General features: G+C 41.3%; 1 protein-coding gene across 1 annotated transcript; it reads right to left on the bottom strand.

The window, feature by feature from the left end:
• Positions 1 to 229: 229 nt before the first annotated feature.
• On the bottom strand, positions 230 to 22,814 carry LOC119550032 (homeobox protein orthopedia). The gene is made up of 9 exons (XM_037858459.1): positions 22,264 to 22,814; positions 21,418 to 21,701; positions 15,175 to 15,467; positions 14,480 to 14,635; positions 3,355 to 3,559; positions 3,107 to 3,232; positions 2,050 to 2,216; positions 1,393 to 1,461; positions 230 to 1,330 (listed from the first exon to the last, which is right to left on the bottom strand). Exons 2-9 carry the CDS (start codon positions 21,446 to 21,448, stop codon positions 1,103 to 1,105), a joined length of 1,275 nt encoding a protein of 424 aa, XP_037714387.1. The 5' UTR covers positions 21,449 to 21,701; positions 22,264 to 22,814; the 3' UTR covers positions 230 to 1,102.
• Positions 22,815 to 24,183: the final 1,369 nt, after the last annotated feature.

The raw sequence follows: 24,183 nt of genomic DNA, 5'->3' as shown, positions 1-24,183 counted from the left end.
GCGAATATACCCAGGATCTGGTCTAACCTACGTTCAGGTGAATCACCTGGAAGTAGGTTCCATTGACGTTTTGCATCACAAAAAGGTTCGCCACTTGATGAACTAGTTTTTATTAGACCTCCATGCTTCTGGTATGCAAATCACGTTCAGTTTTTAATTTAGTTTTCTATTTAATAATACGCATAATTACATACATAGTAATTGTTTTTCGTTTTTTGTTTTAGTTGGATTTAAATTTAGGCTTAAACGATACAAGAAAGTCTATTACAAGTATGCCATAATAGTATGCATGTATATATGTTGGTATTTGTATTTGTATTTGTATAATTTGTAATTGGTAATCGTAAAAGTAATCCATTGGATGCGTGCACTCTGAAACGGATTTGGGTTTTTGAGGCTTGAGCTGCGTTAGTTTGGTGTCACTTTGCTATAGTTGGGGCTGCTCGTTTGATATTCTATGGGTTGTGGTTGTATCGTATGGTTAGATCAAGAGATAGCAACGGAACGGAAGTATACTGTCTATACACAAAAACAACAACACTTACATGAGAATAGATCTACTTACATACACTCCTAGGCATAATTATGCTTAAGTACGAACTAAGCGCGAATTCCGTGGAATCGCCTTGCCAAAAATTATTGTGACGCCCCCGAGGATACTCTTCACTACATATCCTCGCCTGCGATCGATCTAGTTTATACAGTTTTCGTATACGGCAAATCTTTACGTCTAGTGTGTCTACATATTCATGCGGGAATAGTTTCATAGCTTATGACCTAGGTTCGAATAAATCGTTAGTGCCTTCTCAAGCTTCGTTTCTCGTATACATGGTTTACATTCATTATAGTCTTTTAAGTTTAATCTTGGAAATCAGGAAACGAATAATGCAAACACATAAATTGTACAATGCCCTAAGCCTAGGTTTTGGTTATCTTATAACGCTTCGCTGCCGCAGTTTTGCAGTTTGAATCTCCAACGGTCGTTTCCGTCGGCTGTGAGCTTTTCACCACACCACGTCCTGCATCCTACGTCCTAGTTCATGTCGGGAGCTCCGCTGGAGAACCCGTAATCCGAAAAGCTTTCGAAGCTTTTCAACAAATTTCAGTAGACCGAATTGTGGTGTTCGTAGTTGTTGTGGGCGGCATGGGCGTGCAGGTAGGAGGGGATCGCTGTGGCATTTAGTTCCGACGCCCGCCGCCGCAGCGCTGCGATGCTGTGTCCCCGCCACACATCGTCGTCGGTGGCGCCATCTGTTGGCGACTGCATGGACTGGTGGCAGAGCGGAATTCCCGCCTCCTGTTGCTGCTGTGTGGGTGTTGGTGGCGCCATCTGTGGACGGGTAGCGGAAGGTGAGAAAAGCTGTAGCCGAGACGCGTACCATGGTGAGTTACCTGTTGTTGTTGGTGAGCTTGCTGCTGCTGCTGTTGGTGAGATTGCTGCTGTTGTTGTTGGTGAGATTGCTGCTGTTGGTGAGTCTGCTGTTGTTGTTGCTGGTGCAGCGGCTGTTAATAAACAATTTTTAAGTTAAATTTGAAATTTTTGTTAGGGATACGTGATTTTTAATAGGTTAAGATTTAAGAATACTTGTGTGTTTTCTTTATTACCAATTAAATGGATTTTGAGCTATTTAAATCCCGACATTTTTGTGTATTTCTTTTGTTGACGTTATCATAAAATTTGAATTAAAAGATATTTATTTCTGTAGCACCACAAATTAATCAAGTTAGCTATAAACTGTTTCTTTCCTTTTTATGTATATAGAATTCTTATAGACCGTTTAATTAGTTCAACAGCTCGCTATAGCTCCTCTTATACGAGTTTATCGAAATAAAATTCAAATAAAAGTGTGACAATACCGTTCGAAACACCACTTTTTTCTGGCAGGTAACTACATTCAATTAACTTTGACATCACTGAATATATTTCAGGAAATGAATAAAAAACATTTTAAATTACCCAACAATTATTAATATCAGTAAAATGTAATTTTAAATATCTATATTGTTATAAGCCTAAACTGCGGATGTAAGTTTTTAGAGAGGACTCACCATGGGCTCGCCGTTCAGCTCGTTCTGGCTGGAGTTCGGCTGCGCGGAATGTGGCGGCGGGGTCACCGACGAGCAGCTGTTCATGTTCGGCGGGGTGGTGGCGCTCGGCGAGCCACTGGGCCCACAACTGACCCCGCCCACACTGTGCTGGTACATCATGGAGTCGCCTGGGGGAAGAGGTACGGAAAACATAAAAAATAAGAGACCTTCTACGCTGCACAGAAATTAAATCATCAGTTAAATTATTTTGAAAAACTACTTCTAAGCAAAGAAAATCGGAATATAAAGATTCCATATCATTGATATTTTCTGGCATAAAAAGCATTGCAATAAGGGTAACCCTCTGTCAGCACCCGAGCTATTAAATTTAAACATGATTGATAAGTCCAGACACGCCCACAAGACTTGTCTATAAAATCTTGTGATGTGTAACAACTTTTTCATAGTCGTTATGTGATGTCACCCAGATATATCTGGCAAGCAAGGCAGGGCCCCAAAAATTAAAAATCCTCAACAAAAAGTGTAACAATGAAAACTTTGCTGACGGTAGCAAGAGCCGAAAAATCGACATGAACATGTCTCCAAAATGTCAATTAGCACAACTATACGAAACCAAATAAAGAAGATGAAAAAATGCCTTTGGGTATTCCTGAAAATTAAACGACTGCCTGTTAATTGATCGAACAAACAGTCAGCCCGGGGCATTATAAATGATACGATGCGATACAACCCATACGCCTGCAAATGTTTTTGGGGCTACCGAAAAAAAAAGCGTTATGAGTTCAAAGAAATGAGAGACGCGGACTCTGGCGTCGTGTTTGGTCAATTGTCGGCAGAACTGGAACTGAAACTGGATGGCATCGATGGAAGCTAAGCAAATAAATCCCCAGAGGCAAACAGCCGACTGAACAAAGCCCCAAGAAATGAAAAATAAAAACATGGCAGGCGAAAAAGTGTCAACGCTTGGCTTTTGTCAGCCGCATGCAGATGGAAAATTTTGGGGCATGTGATCATCGCGTAGGTTTCTCGGGGGCCTGACTCAAGACCCACAACCTACCCAGAGCATTGAGGCCGTAGTGCTGATAGCTGCCCGCTCCCAGGGCGGAGCCCATGTTAATGCCCGAGTTTAGGCCGCTGTTCAGCGAGGACGAGAGTGGCGATGACTGATTCAGCTGGCCAAAGCCTGCGGACACATTCCATTTTACAATCCGAAAAAGCAGCGGTTAGTAGGGAAATAAGGGTTCGAGATAGGATGGTTAGTAGCGAGCGTTTTCTTTGAGCGACTATCGGGTCACTATCACTCACCAGCTGTCATGGGGTTTACGCCCACGCCCCAGCGATCTCCGCCAAACATTCCCGTGCCGCAGAGGCCATCGCCCATGGCGATATTGGTGATGTTGGCCCCAAACGGCGGAAGTCCGTGGGAGGGCAGCAGGGCGCCCGGGGTGCGGAACACATTGGTGGTCTTCTTGCGCTTCTTCCACTTTGCCCGGCGGTTCTGGAACCAAACCTGTAGCGAAGAGGGGTAAGGTGTTATTACTGATAAGGTTTTTAGTATTGGTAATTAACTTAGCCGAACTATGCCGCCCTCAAAGTAAAGTTCTATGTTTTTGAAGGAACTTAAGTATAAACATATTATCTCAACCCTAATCGTGATATATGTAGTTAAAATACAAAAAATATAATGTTTGTTCCCAAACTTACTTACATTTAATAAATTTCTAATTATATTTTTGAAATCTAAACACCTAATTTCTAAGTCACTATAGAAATAAATTCAACAAACTGAAATATGAAATACAAACTAACATTTCGGGCTCGATTGAAACAATTGTTTCACCCAGAAGTTTGTACAATTTTTATACGCCATAGAAATTCTACAAAGTAGCTATACAAATGTAACATAAACTTTTTAAAATTTAATTAATTCATCTTCAAATTGTAACCGATAGTTTTAGGCAGCTAATATTTTTGCTTATAACACAAAATAAGTAAAATCTTTATGCAGTTTCTCAATTATAATTTATTCAAAATAAAAGACCAATATTTTGCTGTTGACATAGCAGATGACATTGACTTTCCAGCAAATCATGTAGGTAAAGAATAAAAACATACTCGTATTCGATTGATAAGTTTTTCGCTTTATACTCGTATATAATTTAAGACTAACTAAGCCCGAAAGATTCTTATACTGCATTTAATAAGGTAGATAACCTTAACCTTAATACAATATGTTTGATGCAATTTAAGGGTTTTCCCAGCTTAATCCGTGAGTCTGTGACAGCCCTGTTTTGGCCCCGTGTTGGGCCACACCCACCCAACCCTTTGGGCTTCTTCCGACGCTGTTGCCTCCTACGAACACGGTCTTAATCGAGATCAATTACCGCCGTGACAGTCAAAACATGTCTCGACACAGCATACACACTCTCGCAGAAACAGAAACAGATTTACATGGGCATAAATTCGATATGTAAATTCCTCAGCCCTTATACGTGGATCTCCACCCACTTTCCGGACAATTTGGCATCTTTGGCCAGCGAGTCCTGGCCGGACCTTCGATACGCTTTTGTCTTAGGTCGAGAGGAGAGGTAAAGGCCGTGTCGGATGTGTTCGCTTCAAATTGGCATTTCCATATGCATAAGAACAGCGGAGCCGAAACAAGGCAGACACGTTGAGGTTTTGACATTTACAAGGCAGCACACAAGCACTCCCCACATCTCCATTTCCACCCCCAAAACTCACATCGCACAGGTAACCTCCAGGTGTGGGTGGGGCAAAAAAGGGTTGCCTACATTTAGGGGCTGGATGTATTCAGTGCTAGTGCAGATTGCACAGCATTCTCAGCTCTCAGCTTTCCTTTACGTTTTTTTTTCGAGCCTTCTTTGAGCTGTGCTACAAAAAATCAGAATAAAGTGCCAGCCCTTGAATGACTAGTGACATGGAAACGATTTTGCCAGGCCATTCGCATCCACATCACTCGCAGTCGGGTTGACAACTTAACCGGCATACACCCCCACCCACTTTCCACTTTCGGGCACACACACATATATACATGATGTGCCGGCTATATAGTATTTATAAATCCCAGCATTTCGTGGCAAATCTTGAGCTGTCACCGACTGTCGGCGTCGACGTCGACGGCTTCTGTCTGAGTGCGCCAGACTAATGGCAAAGGAATACGGCCAAAACAGCGGGCCAAAAGCGAGAATGGGGGGCAGTGGAAGAGCCAGAAAGAAAAATGGCAAGTTTCGAGCAAAGTAACTTTGCTTGTAAGGCCTTCTGATGGCCTGATGGTCCCCAGTGGGTTTGTCATATGTCGGACAACGGCAGACGGAACCAGAACCCAAGCTGTTCGGGCGGAAAAAAAATCGATCTAACCTTAAAATCAAGAGAGCGACATTAAGAACGCTTACTTTTTGAAATATACACAGATGAAAAAAATACTAATCTTATTGTATATTTCTTTCAAGGGTATAACATTTATAGTTTATCAGGTTAGTAAAGACTATACAGAGAGAAATATCCAAGAACATTGTTCTTAAATTGAAAACATTCGTTCTTAAAAACTGTGTAAGTAAATTTTGGTCTCAATGTTCTTAATACCAGAACGAAATGGTGAGAAGAGAAATGTTAAATTGAGTTTATTAAACAACTTTTAAGTATACACCACGGACTGAACTCATAGTTTATTTATTTAACTTCATTCGAGCAAAATAAAAACATTTGTAACTTAAAAATGTCGTTCTATTTTTAAGAACATTTTCAACTCAGATGAGAGCTTCAGAATATACTCTGTGTATTTTATTACTACGATTTTATAAATTAACCCTTGATTACTATAGGTTTAACAATACCTGTTATTGTGGTAATAATAACAGTATACTATAGAAATATTTCTATAGAAACTAAGCTGTATGGTCCGAAATTATACAGAAAATGTCAACAAATTATCATGTCTTATTATTAGCTTTCTTTGTTCGCTACTAAATATGGTAATAATAATATAAAAGATTTTGAAATGTTAGTACTTAAGTATTTTCTGGCTTGAGCCTTTCTTCTGCAGGTAAATAGATATTTTTAAGAGAATGTTGTAAACAATAAACTTAATTCCCATTGCTTAAAAGTATTTCTCCTAGTGCACCCATCAGAACTGGAACTATCGCAGGTAGTTCAGGTTGGAATATCACTCGTTTTCAGGATGTTACTCCAGGGACGCTAATGTGCCAGATTGTGCAAGGGATAATGGATGAAGAAAGGGTGGGTTGATGGGGTGATATATATATACATATATATACTTATTCCTGGGGGTTGGGCTGTGTCGGCGACCTTGACTTGTTTATGTTTTTTACGTGCTTATGCGTCGCTCTATTCATTAACTTTTAATTTAATAATTTAAGACAATGTCTGACTGTCTGGCCTCTGTTCGCTCTTTCTCTGTCTCTCTCTTTCACTCTCCCTCTCGCTCTTTCCGTGCTGCCTTCTCATTCTGGCTTATTGAGTTCGGTAAATTAAATTTAGCTTGCTGTTTTATTTTGCTAGCCACATTCGTGTGAGAGCATTTCCCTACTCGCAAACACACACACACACCCACTCACCCACACACCCACACGAAGAATGCGAACGGAAGTAAGCAGAAGAAGAAGAGCGAGGCGGACGGCAGGGGCAAGAGGAAGAGAAAGCCAAAAGTCATTGCCTGCTTTTTTGGTCTAAGGCTGCGAGCCATTAAATTGGCATAACGTGCATGACGTGCACGGCACGTAAATAGGCGTTAAAATGTCGGTTAAACAAAACATTTATTTTTTATGTCTGCCTGAAAAGTGTGCGTATGTATATACAATATTCGAGGGTGTGTGCCCAGGCAAACCCACTTTGTATGTGTGTATGTACGTTTTTGATTTGTTTTCACTCCTGCTTCCTTCAGTTGCACCCAATTTCAGGCCAGAACCCAAACAAAACATAAAAAATAGCTCCTTATGCCGCGTTAAATTGTGTGTCTAACGGTAATTTTTTAAGCTTCACCCTTATGAATAAATTATCAGCTGCTGAGTGGCGGACTTCCACCCAAAAGTCAAATCATACGCCGTTTTTACGGTCGCATAAAGGGGAATTTTTTGAAGAGAAATGTATATTTATTGGATAAATGACAATCAAAAGAGAACCTTTTTAAAAGTTAGTTAGGCAATGTTATTTTTAGTAGCTTGAAAGGCAATATTAATTATACAATTAGCTAGAATTGCAACACATACATTTAGAAATTAATTCCGATGTCATCAAATGACGAAATTCTTGAGAAAAGTATTTTATGTTGGTTACAAATTTTGTTGTGGTAAATTCTATAAAAGTCTACAAAAGATAAATTATAAAATGATAAGAAAATGTGTATCTGTTCTTAATTAAATGTTAACTAAGAGATTACTTTGCAAGAAATGTAAAAAAATGAATTGTATCCAACCTTGATTTAGGTTGCTCTCTACTTACTTTAAACTTTAAAGCAAAATATTAAACTTTTCAATAATATTTACTAGGAAAGGATGATTTAATAATATACTTTCCTTATTAAAAAGATGTATCAAATGTTGTTTAAATAGTTAAGAATTTTAAGTAAATAATACAAAGTAATATTTCTCTTCGATAACAGTGTGTTTCGGTAGAACTTTCTATCTGCAGACTGCACTGACAGACGCACAAAAAATAGAAACCATAACAAGTTGGTGGTCCAAAAAAATTCCAGCCATATGTTCCATACAAAAGCATTTCCATGTTTGGACTTTTAATTTTCACTTCTCGACTGACACAAACAAAAACAGCCACAAAGGCAGAAGAGACACCACCAGTAAAAGGCTGAAGGCAAACAAACAGAAGCCGGGGAAAGGGAAGGGCAACTGTTGCAAATAATAAATGAGTCAAGTTCATGAAAAAGCAATTTCTTGTGGCAGGCCGCAGATATTAGCACCCGAAATCCAGAGCCCCGGAATCCAAAAATGCTCACGAGGGGCGAGCAAATGGAAGCAGAAGTCAGAAATTAAGTATCGGCCAAATTACACGGCCGGGGAACTGCGGCTGCAAATGGGATAACAAGTGATTTGCTTTGATTTTATGGGCTTGCCTTTCGGGGTGGCTGTGGCTATATATCCCATTATGATGGGGTGGGTGTCAAAGGACCAGCCTCGTTTTTATTATGAACCTGTTTATTGTGTCGCTGTCACCCGAACCCGCAACTTATGATTGCAGTTGCGTGCCCTAATGGTCTGCCATATATATGGCATGATCCCCTTGTACCCGACTTGTTTACGATATCTGCTCGGTTCGTTATGCAACATTAATTGCACATTATGCCTAATGGCTGATTAAACAGCTGTAAGGATAATAAAAACACCTTGCAGCTTGTTATTCCTTTTGCCCGGATTTGCATTCGACAGAGAATCGAATCCACATTGCGATGCCATAACATAGAAATGCACTTTGCCACAGAAAGCCGCACACTTCAAAAGCCAATTTCAAAATTATCAATCAGAGATATGGGAAAGAGTCGCGAGAGCTGCTCCGACCAGAGAAATGCAATCAAAATTCGATTAGCCCCAATGCAAATATTATTGCAGGGGGGGGGGGGGTCTAGTTGGCACAGTTGAACCATTTGAAACCGTAGGACAGGTGGAGAGCATCTCTTAATAAACGCTTGATTGGCAAAAGCCAGAAAGTGCAATAATATTTTTCGGCTCGTTTGCGTTGACAATTTTTGCTGGTCCTGTTTTCTGCCGATTGTAGATTGGTTATTGCCTCGCTCTCAGCTTTTGTTGCTGTTGGGGCATAATCAAAAATCAATTGGCCAGGATATTGCTTTTCCTTGAACCCACTCCAGGCCACTACAATCCTACAGTCCTCCGCCCAGTGGGGCTGCCAGGCAACCGAAATATAAAATGGCCACTCAACAAAGTCCATACACAAACTGTCCCCTGGCTGCCAGCCTTTGATGTCCTACTTGGTTTTCCTTGGTCTTCATCTTGAGCTCGAGCATCTTTTTATTATCATTATTGGAGCCCTTTCCCCGCTTTCATATCCCGCCACTATGACTCCCGGGCTCTGAGTGGTTTATGGAAATCGCTTTTCGGCCAATATCTTTTCATTCCTGAGCATATAAAAAATGCGTATAAATTCATAAAATGCCGTCTCGACTTCTGGCTCCCCCAGTTCCCAGCACACAGACACACACACACACACAAATGCCAGTCGATTTATTTTATGTTATCCTTTAAATCCTGCTTTACGAGTCGGGCCCCAACAACACTTGCCGCCCACCCAGCTCAAACTTCCCCCGAGATTGGAGCTCCAACCCGCCGAGAACGAGTCCACTATGGCCGTCTCTCTCTCCCGCACTCCAGCTACCCACTCTTGCCATCTCTTTCATGCCTTTCGGCAAAATATGTCCTTTGATAGACATCATCAAAGCGATTCCTTGGGCTCTTCTGGGGGTTGTCTGATTTATGAAATAGTTTTAGATATTTTTTTCAGATTTTTGGGACTTGTGTTTTTCATTTCGTCCATTTATATTGTGGGTTGCCGGGGCAACTGCAGCCTCTTTTTTGGTTTGAAGGTTCAGGAATTGGGGTTCGGAGTTCGGGATTTGGGGCAGGGATGGTGGCCAATGCAACCCCCGAAAATGTTTCGCTGCATTCGTGGAGCATGCGCAGCTTGAGGATGCTCCCCTTTGGCTTCGCTTTGTGCCTTCCTCACAAAGTTTACCAGCCTTTTTTGGGTTTTTTTTATTTTTTGGGTCGTGGGGACTCTTGTCATTCTATCAATGGCAGCAGCATTTGGACCAGCTTATCCCAGATAGACCCCACCATCCTGCAGACCGTCCGGCACTTTGGCACGCCATTTTCACACAAACATTTCAATGAAAAGTATCAACGAAATTGCTTTCGGAATTGCTTCATATGCCATAAACAGAATGCGTGCCAGATTTCCTTGATGCTCTTTATGTGCATTTTATGGAGAACCCGCCCTCCGTTTTCAGTTCCCTACAGAGTCTGGATTTTTAAAGCTTTCGCTAAATTTAGCCCACCCACTTATTTCGCTTTGGCTCCCCCAACTGGGCTAAAGGTACCACCTTCCTTTTTTCTGTGTTTTCCGTTGGTTGCATATTTTCGTTTTTGGTATTTCAATTAAAGTTTAATTAAAATTTGCGATGCCATGGTTATATCAGACGCGACCCAGTCGCCTTTGGCCCGACTTGGAGTGCTTCGCTGGAAAATACTCGTTACAATGTCCCCGGCTCCTTGACCCCTCATTCCCCCTCGCCGCGCCGGGCTTTTAATAAAGATGCTCACTTTTTATGAGAATATTTCGTCTAATTTTCGCGAAATATTCGCATATTGGCTGGGAGTCACATGGCTCTGGGTGATATCCAGCCCCCCATCCTCTCCAGAATCTCCGGTAGTCGGGGGACCATTATTAGAGGGGCATTAAGCGGCTCAGCAAATAAATTAGTTCTGTCTGAAGACGAGGCAATAATTTATCAACGCTCACAGTGGGAAGGCCACGGAGTTCTTCTGGGTGGGAATGGACTCCCTTTTACTTCGCCTGTGGCTTAGGCCAATCGATATTCTAGGGAATTCCTGCTGAATCACAAATCGTTGAGGTTGTTTTCCGAGAACATGAAAAGTTAGTTGCCTTTTATCACTACCTTATGTTGTGTTAGCTTAGAAATTAGTTTAGATGTTTAAAAATGGAACAAAGGTTTTACAAGTTTCGATATGTTTTTTAACATAAATTCGAACAAATAGGTTGGAAAATATTTTCTTAATTAAATATTAAAATTTTTTATAACTTATCGTTTGGAAATTTTAAGTTTTTAAACCAGTTTTTAATGTAACATGCGGGCGGGAAACGCCTTATCTTACTATATTCTTAGTACCACACAATGTAGTTAAATAGTCAAAATTCAAGAAAACAACAAAAACATTTTATTAGCTTATAATTACAGAGAAAGCATACATGAAAAGTTTTTAATTGGCTGGTAATTATTTCCGAAAATTAAACAGATCAAAATATTAATTTTCTAAAACATCCACAATTAAGTTTCACTAATAAAACCACCTAGCCAAAACGAAATTAGTTAAATTTAGGTTTTCGAAACTGATTATAACAATATTTAAAACAAAAGTTATGATGTGGAGAGAAGCATTTGCTTCGAAATAAATATTTGGCTTTGAGTTATATAGCTTGTACTATTCAGCTTGTCATAAAGCTCAGACCTAATTCACCTTATTACCAATACGAATTTGTGTCAAAATGGGAATGTAAAAGATATTAATATATTGTAAGTTGCATTTGTCTTAACAGGAATTAATACCCTGGTTAATAGCATGTTGCAAAATGGTTGCCAGGTAAATGATTGCTTGTCTGACTGTCTTAAAATCCTCCTCTGCTGAATGTTCCCTGAGAACTGGCCAGGTTGCCGGGCAAATTAATCATGTGAGAAATTCATTTAGTGCACCGGCACACCCACACACACAGGCACGTGCTGTGCCGCCGCTCGACCTTCCCCTTTGACCCTCCCCCTCACCCTGCCCACCCGTTGCAACAATTTAATAAACAAACCAATAAATGTTGCAGCGTTCCAGACAAAGCCGAAACAACGGCGCTGTTGACAATGTCAGATCATGATAAGTCAATTTGGTGGGCCATCTTCTCGGTCGCTCAATGTCCCCACACCCTGGAAAATACCCCCGAAAATTCAGGACCCCCGCGTAGATGTCACGTGTGACAAACAGATTGTCCTCTGCAAATTGCACAAATGCCGCCCACTGGTCTGGGCGGTGTGAAAACACAAATTAACAATTGCCAGGAAGGCCGCCCGCTGCTTTTGGCTATTCTAATTTACCCAAAATCGGGGGAAATCCGATTAGGAAAAAGCGTTGGGGAAACTCCTTAACAGCGACTTTTATTCTTATTAAATTATATTTACCATAAATGATGCTCACACGTGTGTGTGTGTGTCCTGGAAGGAAGCCAGTCGGCACTACGTGAGCCTCATAACTTATGCACCTGCCCTGCCAAAAATCCAGCTAAAACCTCACCCACCTCTCCCATATTTCCTCAACTTTGACTTGATTTTCGGGTCTAATACGGACAAGCGTTTTTCGGGCATTTATCTGGAAAGGGTCGGGAGTCGGGAGATGGCTGTCTTTATGCCGTCATTAGCTGCAAATCCTTCTAGATTGATTTAGGGCCAGACATGTGTGTGCATATCGAATGAAGGTCCGACCTCAGAGCGCTCACATATCCGTTAAAGTGTGAAATTTTCGATGCCCCGCTCTAAATGTTTTATTTCGCCTTCGACTGCGAACTTAATTTATATGCTAATTTTATTAAACAGCAATCCCAAAACTAATCCAACGGCCTGACATTCTCTAAGCCGCAACGACAACGCAAAATCAAGCATTAAAACAGCAGGACTACAACAACATTCGCTGTGGCAGGAGTGTGGGGAAAAAAAAAAGCGGATAGCTATATAAAAGCCGACGGCAGTTCTAACAACAATATCCTCCAGACTCATCCCCTGCTGAAATTCAGAAATTTACCCCCTGGCAGGTGATTGCATTGTCCTTTTGGACAACCGGATCCCGGATCCTGGGGGCTGGGGAAGTGGTTGGTTGGTTGGTTTGGTTGGAAAAAAGCATTAACGGGCAACACTGATACGCAATTATTAAAACAATTTATCAAAGTAGAACACATCCGGCGGAGGAGCAGGGGGCCAGGACGTGGTGGGCAGGATCATCATGAAGGTGTCGCTGCTCACTGAGTTGCTCACTCATGGCTAATTGTTTTAGCCAGTGAAATAGTAGTAGAAGTAGTGGTCCAAAAGGAAGACCAATAAGCCAAAGTTTTTGGCATTCACTTGCCCACCATTCAACACTCCGAGGAGAAATCTCAGCAAAAGAGCACAAGCAGTGGCAGAAGCAGGAGCAAAAGCAAGCAGTGAAAGCGGAAGCGGAAGCTTAAACACAAATTTAATGAAGCAGTAAATTCGATTGTCGCATAAACAAAGCCCGCCCACATGCAAAAAGGACCTCCGCGGGGATCCAAGGATCCGGGGGCGATGGAGAGACAAGGATAATGGCGGCAGCACAGGGGAGCTGTGCCAGCCACAAAAGGATAATGCCCATTGTGTAAGTGTGTGTGTATGTGTGGCGCAAACTTTGCTGCGAAAAAGCAAGAGCATCCTGGGGAATCTCTGTGTGTGTTTTTGTGTGTGTGTGAGTTTGTGGGGGTGTGGCTGAATGCCCGACTAAATGTGACTTTATGTGCTTTAATAAAGTATAATTTTGGGCGCTTAAATGGCGTTCGGCGGCGACTTTCACCCAGAGCCTCGTAAACTGTTGCAAGCCGGCAAAAAGGATATCCATATCCCCAACTTTCCGCTTCCAACTGCAGCCAAAGCCCGAAACCAAAATTCAAACGTCCGTTGCGGTTGTGTGCAACACAAGTGAAATGTCATGTCGGTCCTAAAACGAACTGAGCCCCAAATTCCGACAGCTCAGACCACTGACAACTGTCGAGCCGCAGGACAAACCACACAAAGTTAGCTTGCAGGGTAAGAAAAAATAATTAGCTAAATAAAAGTGCATAGAGCGTCACAAAAGGGAAAAGTTCTTTAGTTTCACAGCAGAATATTTGTATTCAAGAAGATTAAATAAAATAGGTGTAAGTAAAAGTTTACGTAAATCAGGAATGTCACTACGTCCTAATGGTAAAAGAAAAGTAGATTTAAGGCGAAAAAGACGTATGGAAATAAAGAGATCAAAATAAACATTAAGTTTAACATTTGCCCTTTTTTTTACAACCAAATTCAAATTTGACTAACCGATTAAAAATATAATCTGCATTTATTTCGAAGTATATCTATAAAGATTGAATTCTATTAAAACCATCATGTAACAATTGACAAAAACATTAAAAAATCTGCAGGAATAAAAAAAATATTTTATTTTTGTACTAAATTGCTTAAATAATAATAACAGGTAAAGGATAATCCTATTTTTGATTTTATTAAGCTGACAACAAATTTCAAATTTAACCAACCGATTAAAAATATTGTCTGCATTTAATTCGATTTATATTTATAAAGATTAAATTTCATTAAAACCACCAAGCAACTAATCTTACAATTGACATGAACATTAGAAAATCTGTATAAATAAATAAAAAAAAGTTTATTTTTAGCTAATCTGAAAAAAAAAAATGGTAAATGGTAATCCTATCCTTATAGTACTCTATATCTATAAAATGTCATTCTTTTGAACTTAAAACATTATAAACTCCCAAAGTTTGCTTAAAGCTAACCACCAGATGGTGGTTAAGAGTTTCACTTATTGGAAAATCTTAGCCCTTTTTTCCACAACTACCAAGATATATGGGTCTGACTCACCTGGACGCGGGACTCGGTGAGGCCGATCCGCATGGCGATCTCCTCGCGCATGAAGATGTCCGGGTAGTGGGTCTTCGAGAAGCAGCGCTCCAGCTCGTTCAGCTGGGCGGGGGTGAAGCGGGTGCGGTGGCGCTTCTGCTTGTTTTTGTCCAGGTGCTGCAAGAGAGACACGGCCAAAGGAAGAGGATAATGAGTGGGTTGGCCTGGTCGAGGGGGTCTTAGAACACTGACGAACTACCAGACTAGGAATGCAAGCTACGCACTACGTTACGGATTACGATTTACGGTCTACAGAGGTTTTAGTTAGACTAGGATAGGAGTTCTACGGTTCTAAGTATGGAAATCAAAGTACACTTACTTTTGTTTATAGTTTACGGATATGATTCATAAGGTACGAATATGATTCATGGCACATTTAATTAGGTTCATTACACAATTCAGAACACACACATTCACGTTTTTGGAAACAGATTTGCGTTTCGGATCGAATTTCGGATCGAATTGGATTGTATTTGATTTTGGATTTTTGGCATAGCAGAGTAGAATTTGAAGGAATAAATAAACATCGAAAAGAACATGGATTATTAAAAAAGTTTCGTATAAACTAGGCGCTATGTCACTTCATCTCTCTTCTCTCACCAGGGCTCTCTCCCTATCTCTCTCTCTCTCTCTCTATATAGCGCTGGCCTGCTCACCTGATCCTGTTGCTGCATGTTGTTGTTGTTGCTGTTGCCGTTGTTGTTGTTGTTGCTGTTTCCGTTGCCACTGTTTCCGTTTCCGCCGTTCAGCGCATTGGAGTTGTCACACAGTCCGCCGGAAATGTGGAGGCGTGCCACACCACCGCCCACTGGCACTCCGCCAGAGGATCCACCGCCTGCACCGCCGCCAAGATCGGCCAAGTTGGGACCCACGGGCAGTTGGCCAAAACTGTTGACCCCTGCGTGCAGCGCAGTCAACGCGGCCTTGGGCAGATCACAATCCTTGGGGCCTGAAAAAAATGGGTAGACTGGTATTTTAACCACTGAATTTTATGAAAGTTCTGGTACTATTATTAGGTTTTATAACATATTACTTTTGAATATTTCAGGGAAATGTATTCACACTTGTTTATTAATTTAAATTTTAGAAATCATTTAATTTGAAATGGCTATAAACCACTCAGCATTTTCTGCTATTTAGAATTAATCTTTAATTTTTTGCTCAAAACAAATAATCTTTTCAATGCATGACACCCAGTCCTTAAGAGGTTGTCCATATGGCCATGTCCGACGGCATTTTTAGATGCCAACTATTGTCTTTCTTTTATTTTAGAAAACTTTGCATAACACATAAAGTATTGTACATTGGTTTGCTTGTGAATAATTATTATTTTTAAATGGACAAGATCTTGAAAACTACTTGAGTAAACGTTTGTTTAATCCTATTAAGCACGAAATATGTAAGAGTACTTTCTACCTGTATCAAGCAAACAAACACTTTCTAAGCCATCAATCAATTAAAGAATTTATAAATATAATTGGTTGTCTTAACAACATAAATGCAAGTAGCATATCAATAGCTTACTGGCTGAATTTCTCCGACATTATTCTTTATAAATCACTCAACTTCAACAAGTTGATCTTTAATCCTGCGATATTTTCATAAATAACATTCACTTGACATCTCCCTACCAGTTGGCCTGGAAAAACATTTCAAAAGACGTCCCAGAACTGTTCTGATAACCATTAAGCTATCTGCACTGAACAATGATTTTCTTCGTGATGGATTTGTGCCTGGATCTGATTTCGATTGGCTTACACTGGATGATTTGGAAACTTGGCAAGATGCTGCTGCCGCATTGGGCCACTTTTATTGCTATAATACTTGCCTATAAATACTTTAGTGTACGGGGTTCTTCTGATTCTTCCCCTTCAAAAGAATTTAACTTGCGGGAAAAAATTGCAGAACTTTTTCGAAATCATCAATTGACAGACACGAATGTAAGTAATGGCCTATTGGCTTGTTTATATAAAAACGATTTAAAATCTTCACGAAAATTCACAGCTGCAAGGAGAAACTGAGGCTTAATACCCCTGCACACACGCACGCGAAGTTGGCAAATATTTTGTTGAATTGTTGTTGAATCCCTAAATGAATTACAACTCCAGTCGGTATCCACTTGTTCCGCTCAATCGGAAAACGTTTGTCTTTCAATTAGCTTAGTTTCTCGTTGGATGCGCGGGTTTTTTTTAGATTTTTGGAGACCGATGAGCTAACGAACTAGAGGATTGCTCGGAACGAACTGCGGCGATCGGCTAAATTGAATTTTTCAACAACCTGTCATTCAGAAGGAAAAAGATGCCAAAAACAGTAACGAACGTGAGAGAGAGCCAAGAAGAGCGGGCCAAACAACAAACTAAAGGTGCGAGACACACAGATATGGCCAGAGGTTGGGAGATACAGATACAAACGTGGACCAAGATACAGATACAGAGGCAAAAGGCGAGAGAGAGCCGCCAAGTGCTAACCCCTTTTCCATTTCCTACCTTCGGGCCTCACTTGACTACGTAACGTATTTTTATTTCATTTCCATTTTATTTGTACGTGTATATCGCTGGATGGTATGGGATTGGTAGGGGTTCGGGATTCGGGGTCCGGGATTCACGGGAGAGTCATCTTCATCGTACGCCTGGAATTTTTAACATGTACGTGCGAGAGAGACTCCGGCTCAACTCTTTCAGCCCGATTCCCTTTGTTGCCCGAGCTCAACTGTTGCTACAAGTCAAACATTTACTCATCGCCGGTTGATGCGAACTCTCGTCCCCGATCTGTAACCTTTGGGGGACGGAACCCCGCGATGTTGTCACGATGGGTCCATTCGATTAGGCTTAAAGTGAAGGTGTAGGCGGTTATTGCTTACTGGTAACTGGTTACTGGTCACTGGCCACTGGCCACTTCCACTGAAAGCGAGTCCGAAATGCAAATCCCGACTAAGCGGAAAACGCACCTCCTTCTCAATCCCCAGATGCAATCCATTTCAATTTCTTATAGGTAGACACAACACTCTCGATTGCCGACTTTGATGTCTTGGCGGTGGCGGGAATGGCGGCTCTCAATGATTTTTATTGTTTTCGAGATGGACTTGTTAAAATTTCGGCATACATCACAGGCTCGGACGGACGCCTGAAATCCGGAGCGGTGTTCGATACCAAAACTCCTCAGGTGAACGAGTTCAGTTCGACGAGGGAGACGCCACATAAAACCATAAATATAAATATCAACAAATAAAAGATATAGAGTTCCTACAAGCGACATTCCCTGAAACAGGCTTTTGTTGTTGCTGCTGTTGCGTTTTAAAACTGTTGCCCGGAAAGTGCTAATTTTTACACATACACCCAGTGCGGCTACTGTTCATTAGCGATTTTCAGATGGTGACGTCCCCAATCGGGACCATATCTCTAGCTCCCCGCCTTTGGAGCCACCGTACCAAAGAGTTTCCAATCCGAAACCGGCTGAGACACTAGCAATTGTGAATGGTAAACTGTAGCAGTGATGAAAGTAGCTGGAGATACCACCTCCCTGTCATATTTTTAGGGCATTACGCAGCACGCATGGAATACTGTTTGAAGACCCAAGAGTTTGCTGCTCCAAACTCTCTGCTCGTGATTAGTAAATTTAAGGCGCGGTGTTAGGTGCGATATCTCCACATCTCGATGATGCTCGATCCCTCGGCTCTCCGACTGTAAAATTCACGCTCGATGGCAACATCTCAAACATGTATCTGCGACTGGGAGAAGATACATTCGTTGTTGGTCCGTTGCTCCAAAGAAGTGCGACTTTTAACATCCAACTGTTCCCGCTTCCTTCTGTTTTCCGTTTTCAGTTTTCTGTTTTCTCAAATCGAATTTCAAATATACGAGTACCAGCTCGAGTAAATGTGTCTGTGAGTGGAGAGTGTGGTGTTTGGACCACGTTTGGGAGCCATAAAATAGCGCCACTTCTCGAAATCGCACTTTGCTGGCTGAAACCCGGGACCCTTCTCTCGCCCCAGCCAGCTAGTTAGTTAGTTAGTTGGTCTAACTTTGATTTTTTCACCTCGCCTTTTACAGTTGTAACACATAAATATTAAAAAGAAGCAGCCCTAACTGTTCATTGTGTATGCAGATCAAGATGACGCAGTAGCTAAAGTCAGGGCTAAAGTCTCTTAACACTGAAGATATCTTATGGTAGCAGCTGTATCTCGTTTGATTTATACTTTCAGCAGATACTTTCTATTGATCTCGGGAGAGAATACATGATTGAACTCCTGATTTTTAGGAGATTAAGTGATTCCAATAGTATTGTAAAAATATATGTGTTTTAAAAAAAATTTAAGACAATAAATATTTATGGGGTATCCTAAACATAAATAATTTAAATAAATATTAAACAAATACAACTTAATATAAACACAGAGGTAAAATGAAAATGGTTATGCTACCATAACATTTATAGTCAACAGTAAATTGAATAAGGTATATCTTAACCAAAACAAGTAAAAAGACTTTTTCAATTCGTTACCTAGAAACCTAGAAATATCATTAAATCAACTGATGTTGTTTAGGTTGATAAGCATTTTTCTCATTATGCCAAAGAAGGCTAACAAAAATGTTCCAAAAACTATGTGTAAACCGCAAAATTGACTTAAAAACCTATTCGTGTTCCCAAATCATTACGACGCCTGCTAATAGGGCATAATTTTGTAATCTATCATCGTAATTTAGTTTGGTCCTAAATTTGCTACCGTACCAAAATTGCGATAAAGTTAATACGAAACTGTAAACATTGCAGCAGAGAAGGCCAACACACAGATACAAATAGTGGCACTCGGATGCATTTACATCTGGCCTGGAGCGGACATTTTTGTTGGTAATATGGCGGAGAAAGAGGAGCAAAACGATGCGAAACGAAATGAAAACCGCACAAAGCGATTAATTAATTAAAATTGGCAAACATGAATTTATCGCGCAAGCAATTTGCACAATTTGCGCAAATCAGTTTGCCTGTTTTTGGGAGCGAACGACGCGATTTCTCCCGCAAAATATATGGACCTGGTCGAAAGCGGCAGGATGTACCATTCTGGATGGCAGATGGGCGATGGCAATGGTAGATGGTATATGGTAGAGCACTTGCACCCAGAATCGCCGTCAGTTGCATGTGCAATGTGCATAATTATTGAAATTTGGAAATTGTGCGGTTTTTAGCAGGACATAGGCTGTATGAAGGCTGCAGGCCCATGGCTACCAAACAGATCGGTTGGCCGGAATGGAATGGAATCTAGGCTGCTCCAACAACTAACCGCAACTGGGAACAGAATCCGCAGCAACCGCAAAACATTTCAATGCAAAACGGATGCCAGTCGGGGGGCATTGGGGGGTTAAGCGGGGCCAAGAGGGGTTAAGCACACATATTTCACTAGCGGAGGCCACCGCAAAAATGCCGAACGCACAAAGCGAAGCACACGCAGATATTTCGAGGGGGTATAAAGCCCCTTTAACCCCCCCTTTTTGGAAAACCAAAGCGGGTCTGTGCAAATTACAAATGCAATCATCAAATTAATTTAATTAATGCTAGGCGAGGCGAGTCGAGTCGAGGCTCACGAAAAAAGATTCCCCACGAAAATGGAATAAAACGAATGCCATTCGAGTTTCTTTCGCTGCATGCAAATTAAGAATTGGTGTTGGGGAGACACACGGGAAAGTTCTGCCATTTCTTTCGCATGCAAATTGCTCTTAATTGTAAGGGGGGTTCCCCACTTTCCCCTGCCCCCTTCATCGCCACGCACCCAGTATGCAAATGTTTTTTGGCCTCCGTTTGTTGTGCGGAACTCGGAAAAAGGCTTACGAAATTTATTATGGCAGACTCCGGCACTGCAGGCAGGATTTGGCCAAAGGATTCCGCACTGCGAATCATTGAAATTTATAGTTGTTCATGGGTAAATGGGCAGAATAACTTAAGGCAGATGGGAAACTTTTAAAGCCAACTTTGACAGTCGAAACCTTAAATAGATAGTGAACCTTTTTTTATTTAAGCTAGGTGTGCAAACCCTTCGATGGCTTTCAATTAAACACCTTTAATCTGACCAGCAACTATGGACATTACGCATACGCCGTGTGGGCCAAGCAACGACAATTGGCGCGTGAAAAATGGCAATAAATTAATAAAAGTAATTAATTGCAACGCTTCGAAGGACGCAAGGATGCTGGCCATAAAAATTGAATAAAAACGCGAGCCATAACTCATAAATGGTTGCCGGCCTGCAGTTGCAGTTGCATTTACAACCAGCCAAACTGCAATTGGTGGTAGTGTCGGGCGGGCTAACAACAAATTGATTGCCAAAATTGAAAGTGCTTGAACCATTGATCAACAGTGTGGTAAAAATAATTTATTCGCCCGCACTTGTATGCACATATTTATACAGATTTATTAATATATGTATATTAATATGACGAAACGAGTGAAGTTTGATAATTATGTGCGTGCGCCGGGCCATGTGCGAATGTAATTCACAATTTGCGGCATATTTAAAAGAGCAATTATATCAATTAACATACACACACCCACTCGAATGGAAATGGGAGAAGGTTTGTCGAGTTAGTTAAATATACAACTTAATTATTGCTAAATGCACGCGACACCTGGCGCCATCTGGTTAGACGCCTCAATTATAGGCCATTTAGCAGACATTGGAGATGCCAATCGGAAGATCGGAAGTCCGAGTAACTTAACTACCCCAACCCCAAGCCCACCGAACTTGTAGGTGTGCTCAAGAAATTAGTTTAATTATGGCCAGCCATCCGGATTGGATTGGAGGGATTAATATACACATTATTATATATTAGCGCAATTCACTTGCCGATCTTAATTACAATATTATACGCACCCCTCCTTATCGACGGGGGCAATATCAATCAACTTACCCAGCACATTGGCCCCAAGATTGTTCAGCATGTTTGCCGAGAAGTTGCGGATCGACAGAGTCGACAGTTTGTCGCTGTTTTTGAACGCCGCTCCAAAAGTTAAGATCACCTTCGATTCGCTGTCTGATTCGGGATTCAATTTGATTGAATCGGGAATCGATTGGGGGGTAGGCAGAATCCCAGGGGGATTGGCTGCTCGTATACTCGTCTATCACAGAACGTTGAAGTTCAAGTTCACCTGCGGTGCAAATTACATCTCAGTTGTTCGGTGGAAATGGGTGTGGCTGAAAGGGAAGAATACTATTAGTTTAACAGGGTTGACTTTTTCGAGCTTTTGTAGTAAATAAATAAATAGTTAACTATGATTTGCAATTTCTTTTATTGTCTTTTAAACTTATTCGTATTTTATCATAGAGATGTGTTATATATTTTATATTAAATAGTTTCAAATTTAAAATAACGTATTCAAATTAGACTGTCTTTGCATATTTCCATATTTGCATGTTGCATATTTTATAGATCCCTGTTTTTTGGCTTACATTCTTGTATTTTGTCAGTCGTTAACGATGATTTAGATATTTTCTTAACTGTCTTAAGACCAAGATGCGAGATGACCAATATTTTAAAAAATACTAATTGATTTCATTGTCTTGTTATTTTGCCTTCATCCTTTTCCTGAACTTTGACCCTCGTCAGATGTCCAGCTATTCGGCCAATTCCAGTAATAGCGATTTACTTGAAAACTAAATCCGTTTCACTTTCCTTAACCGCAGAAACTTTGGCCAAAGTTCGAATGTGTGGGCATTTGCATGGACTTTTATTGCTCATTTGGGCGAAAGGACTCACCTGGCTGCTCCTCCTGCTTACTATAAAGCCTCCTTGTTTTGTGTGCGAGGGGTCAGAGTTCAGGCCAGCACAGACGATCAAATTGCCATAGTAAAATTAATTAAATGCCTTGACCATAAAAAAGCCAAAGAAATTAAATCGAAGTCACTTGGCCGGAAGTTGCAAAGTTTCCTTTCCTCACACGCACGGCTGGCACACACACACACACTCACTCGCAGAGAGAGAGACAACACAGACACACGCAGACATGCACAGGTGAGGACACGCAATGAAACGGAAGTAGTCGAATCGTTTATTGATGAACTGTTTGACCAACTGACAGCCGGACACTGTCCGCCGGAGGACACGGCTTTTGTCCAGCTCCGCGGGTGTGGTCCTTGTTTCTACTGTTTAATTAAATGCTACTAGGTTTTGTCGGCACATTTTCACTTAGTTATTCCTTAGTTCTGCTAAGTTAGATCGTTTTTTTTTTGTAGAGTTCTCTGATGGCGACGGCTTTTAAGCACTGATAGAACGGAAACGGATCGGTTGGTTATCGTAACGGAGCAGTACGCCGGAAACGTAGCGCTGCCTAGGCGGACTCGCTTGCATTTGAGGGCAGTGCGAAAAAATCAAAGCGAATTGACTCCGGGCCCTGATAACTTCGACAACAACGGCTGCGCACTGGCGCCGCATTCAATCGCCACCCCCTCGCACAATCGACGGTTAAGTCGAGCGTTATCTCTGCCAGCGGGCTTATCTCCTGCATTGATTTGCAAAAATCACCAGAGAAAAAGGCCATGAAAACCCCGATGGGCGTGGGAAAGAGACGACTATCAGGAATCACAGCCATCTTGCTTTCGAGCTCGGCTGATGTCGACTCGCTCTTGTCCGCCCTAAGCGGTGGTTGTTAGAGCAGGTCGACTATACTCCCAGTGCGTAAAATAGGCCACACCCCCTGTTCGAAACCAACGAATGAGGGAGTTCGGGGGTTTTTGGCCCCAGAACGATAGACTGTTTTGGCGCCTTCGGCGATAAATGGGTCCTTCGGCCTATCGATAGGCGATGGCCCCATCGATTCCGCTTCAGGCTCGATTTCCCACTGCTGAAAAAGGAAACTTTTAACTATACTCCACAGCTGGTCGCTTTGGCAACCTGGCCAACGCTTGGCCCACAGTTATTGCCGAAAGTCCACTCCCCGGGAAATTGCCCTTAAATTCTTTTTCAGCCCCAGATGCCACGTGTCAGCTACCAGCTTCACCTGTTGTCGTTTATTAGTTTCTGTTTCCGCTTTCCGGCGGCGGGGGGGGGAAGTCCCCTTCGACTCTCGCGTGGAATTTTGATAATATTTTGCATGCTGCACAAACGTTGAATTAGCCAGACAACGGAATGCCTGGCGAAATGAGAGTTTGTCATGACAACCGCGCAATTCAAAGGACCTCCAACCATCGCCTCCTCCTTTCAAAAACCACCCACCGCTCCTGCGATGTCTACAATCTGGGATCGCCCCTTCCACGCCCACATTTACATGTAGCTAACTCGAGGGCGTTAATTAAAAACACAAAGTAAAAATTAAAAGCACTAGAAGAATGCACAAGCACACAGCATTTGTAGGGGGAATCATAAATTTGTTTTTCCTTGTGGACATGTGGGTGACGAATGTGACATCCACAAATGTTAAACTATGTACAAACAAAAAACATTTTTTAAGTAAACTTTTCGAAGCCAATCTATGAACTTTTTAACTATTTAATAATATATACTTATTATTATTGCAAATTAATATAAGTTTCCACTCCAGATTTATGCTGACTTCTTTTGCTTTTGAACCAAAATTTTATGTTTTCTTTTTTGTTTTTAATTAATACTAGCATTAAGCATTAAATTTAAGAGGTAACTTTTTTAGCACATGTACAATATTACCTAAGTTTTACCTTAATT

The sequence above is a fragment of the Drosophila subpulchrella genome, chromosome 2R, assembly GCF_014743375.2.
Source record: "Drosophila subpulchrella strain 33 F10 #4 breed RU33 chromosome 2R, RU_Dsub_v1.1 Primary Assembly, whole genome shotgun sequence".
NCBI lineage: Eukaryota > Metazoa > Arthropoda > Insecta > Diptera > Drosophilidae > Drosophila > Drosophila subpulchrella.
The sequence above is the reverse complement of the archived record's forward strand: the minus strand, read 5'-3'. Positions and strand labels throughout refer to the sequence as shown.

Excerpts from the sequence above, each read along its gene's own strand:
- LOC119550032 (XM_037858459.1), bottom strand. The coding sequence starts at position 21,448 with ATGCTGAACAATCTTGGGGCCAATGTGCTGG. Across the intron at positions 3,560-14,479 it reads TCACCGAGTCCCGCGTCCAG|GTTTGGTTCCAGAACCGCCG; the intron begins GTGAGTCAGACC and ends TCTTCGCTACAG. Across the intron at positions 2,217-3,106 it reads CTACGGCCTCAATGCTCTGG|GCGACTCCATGATGTACCAG; the intron begins GTAGGTTGTGGG and ends CTCTTCCCCCAG.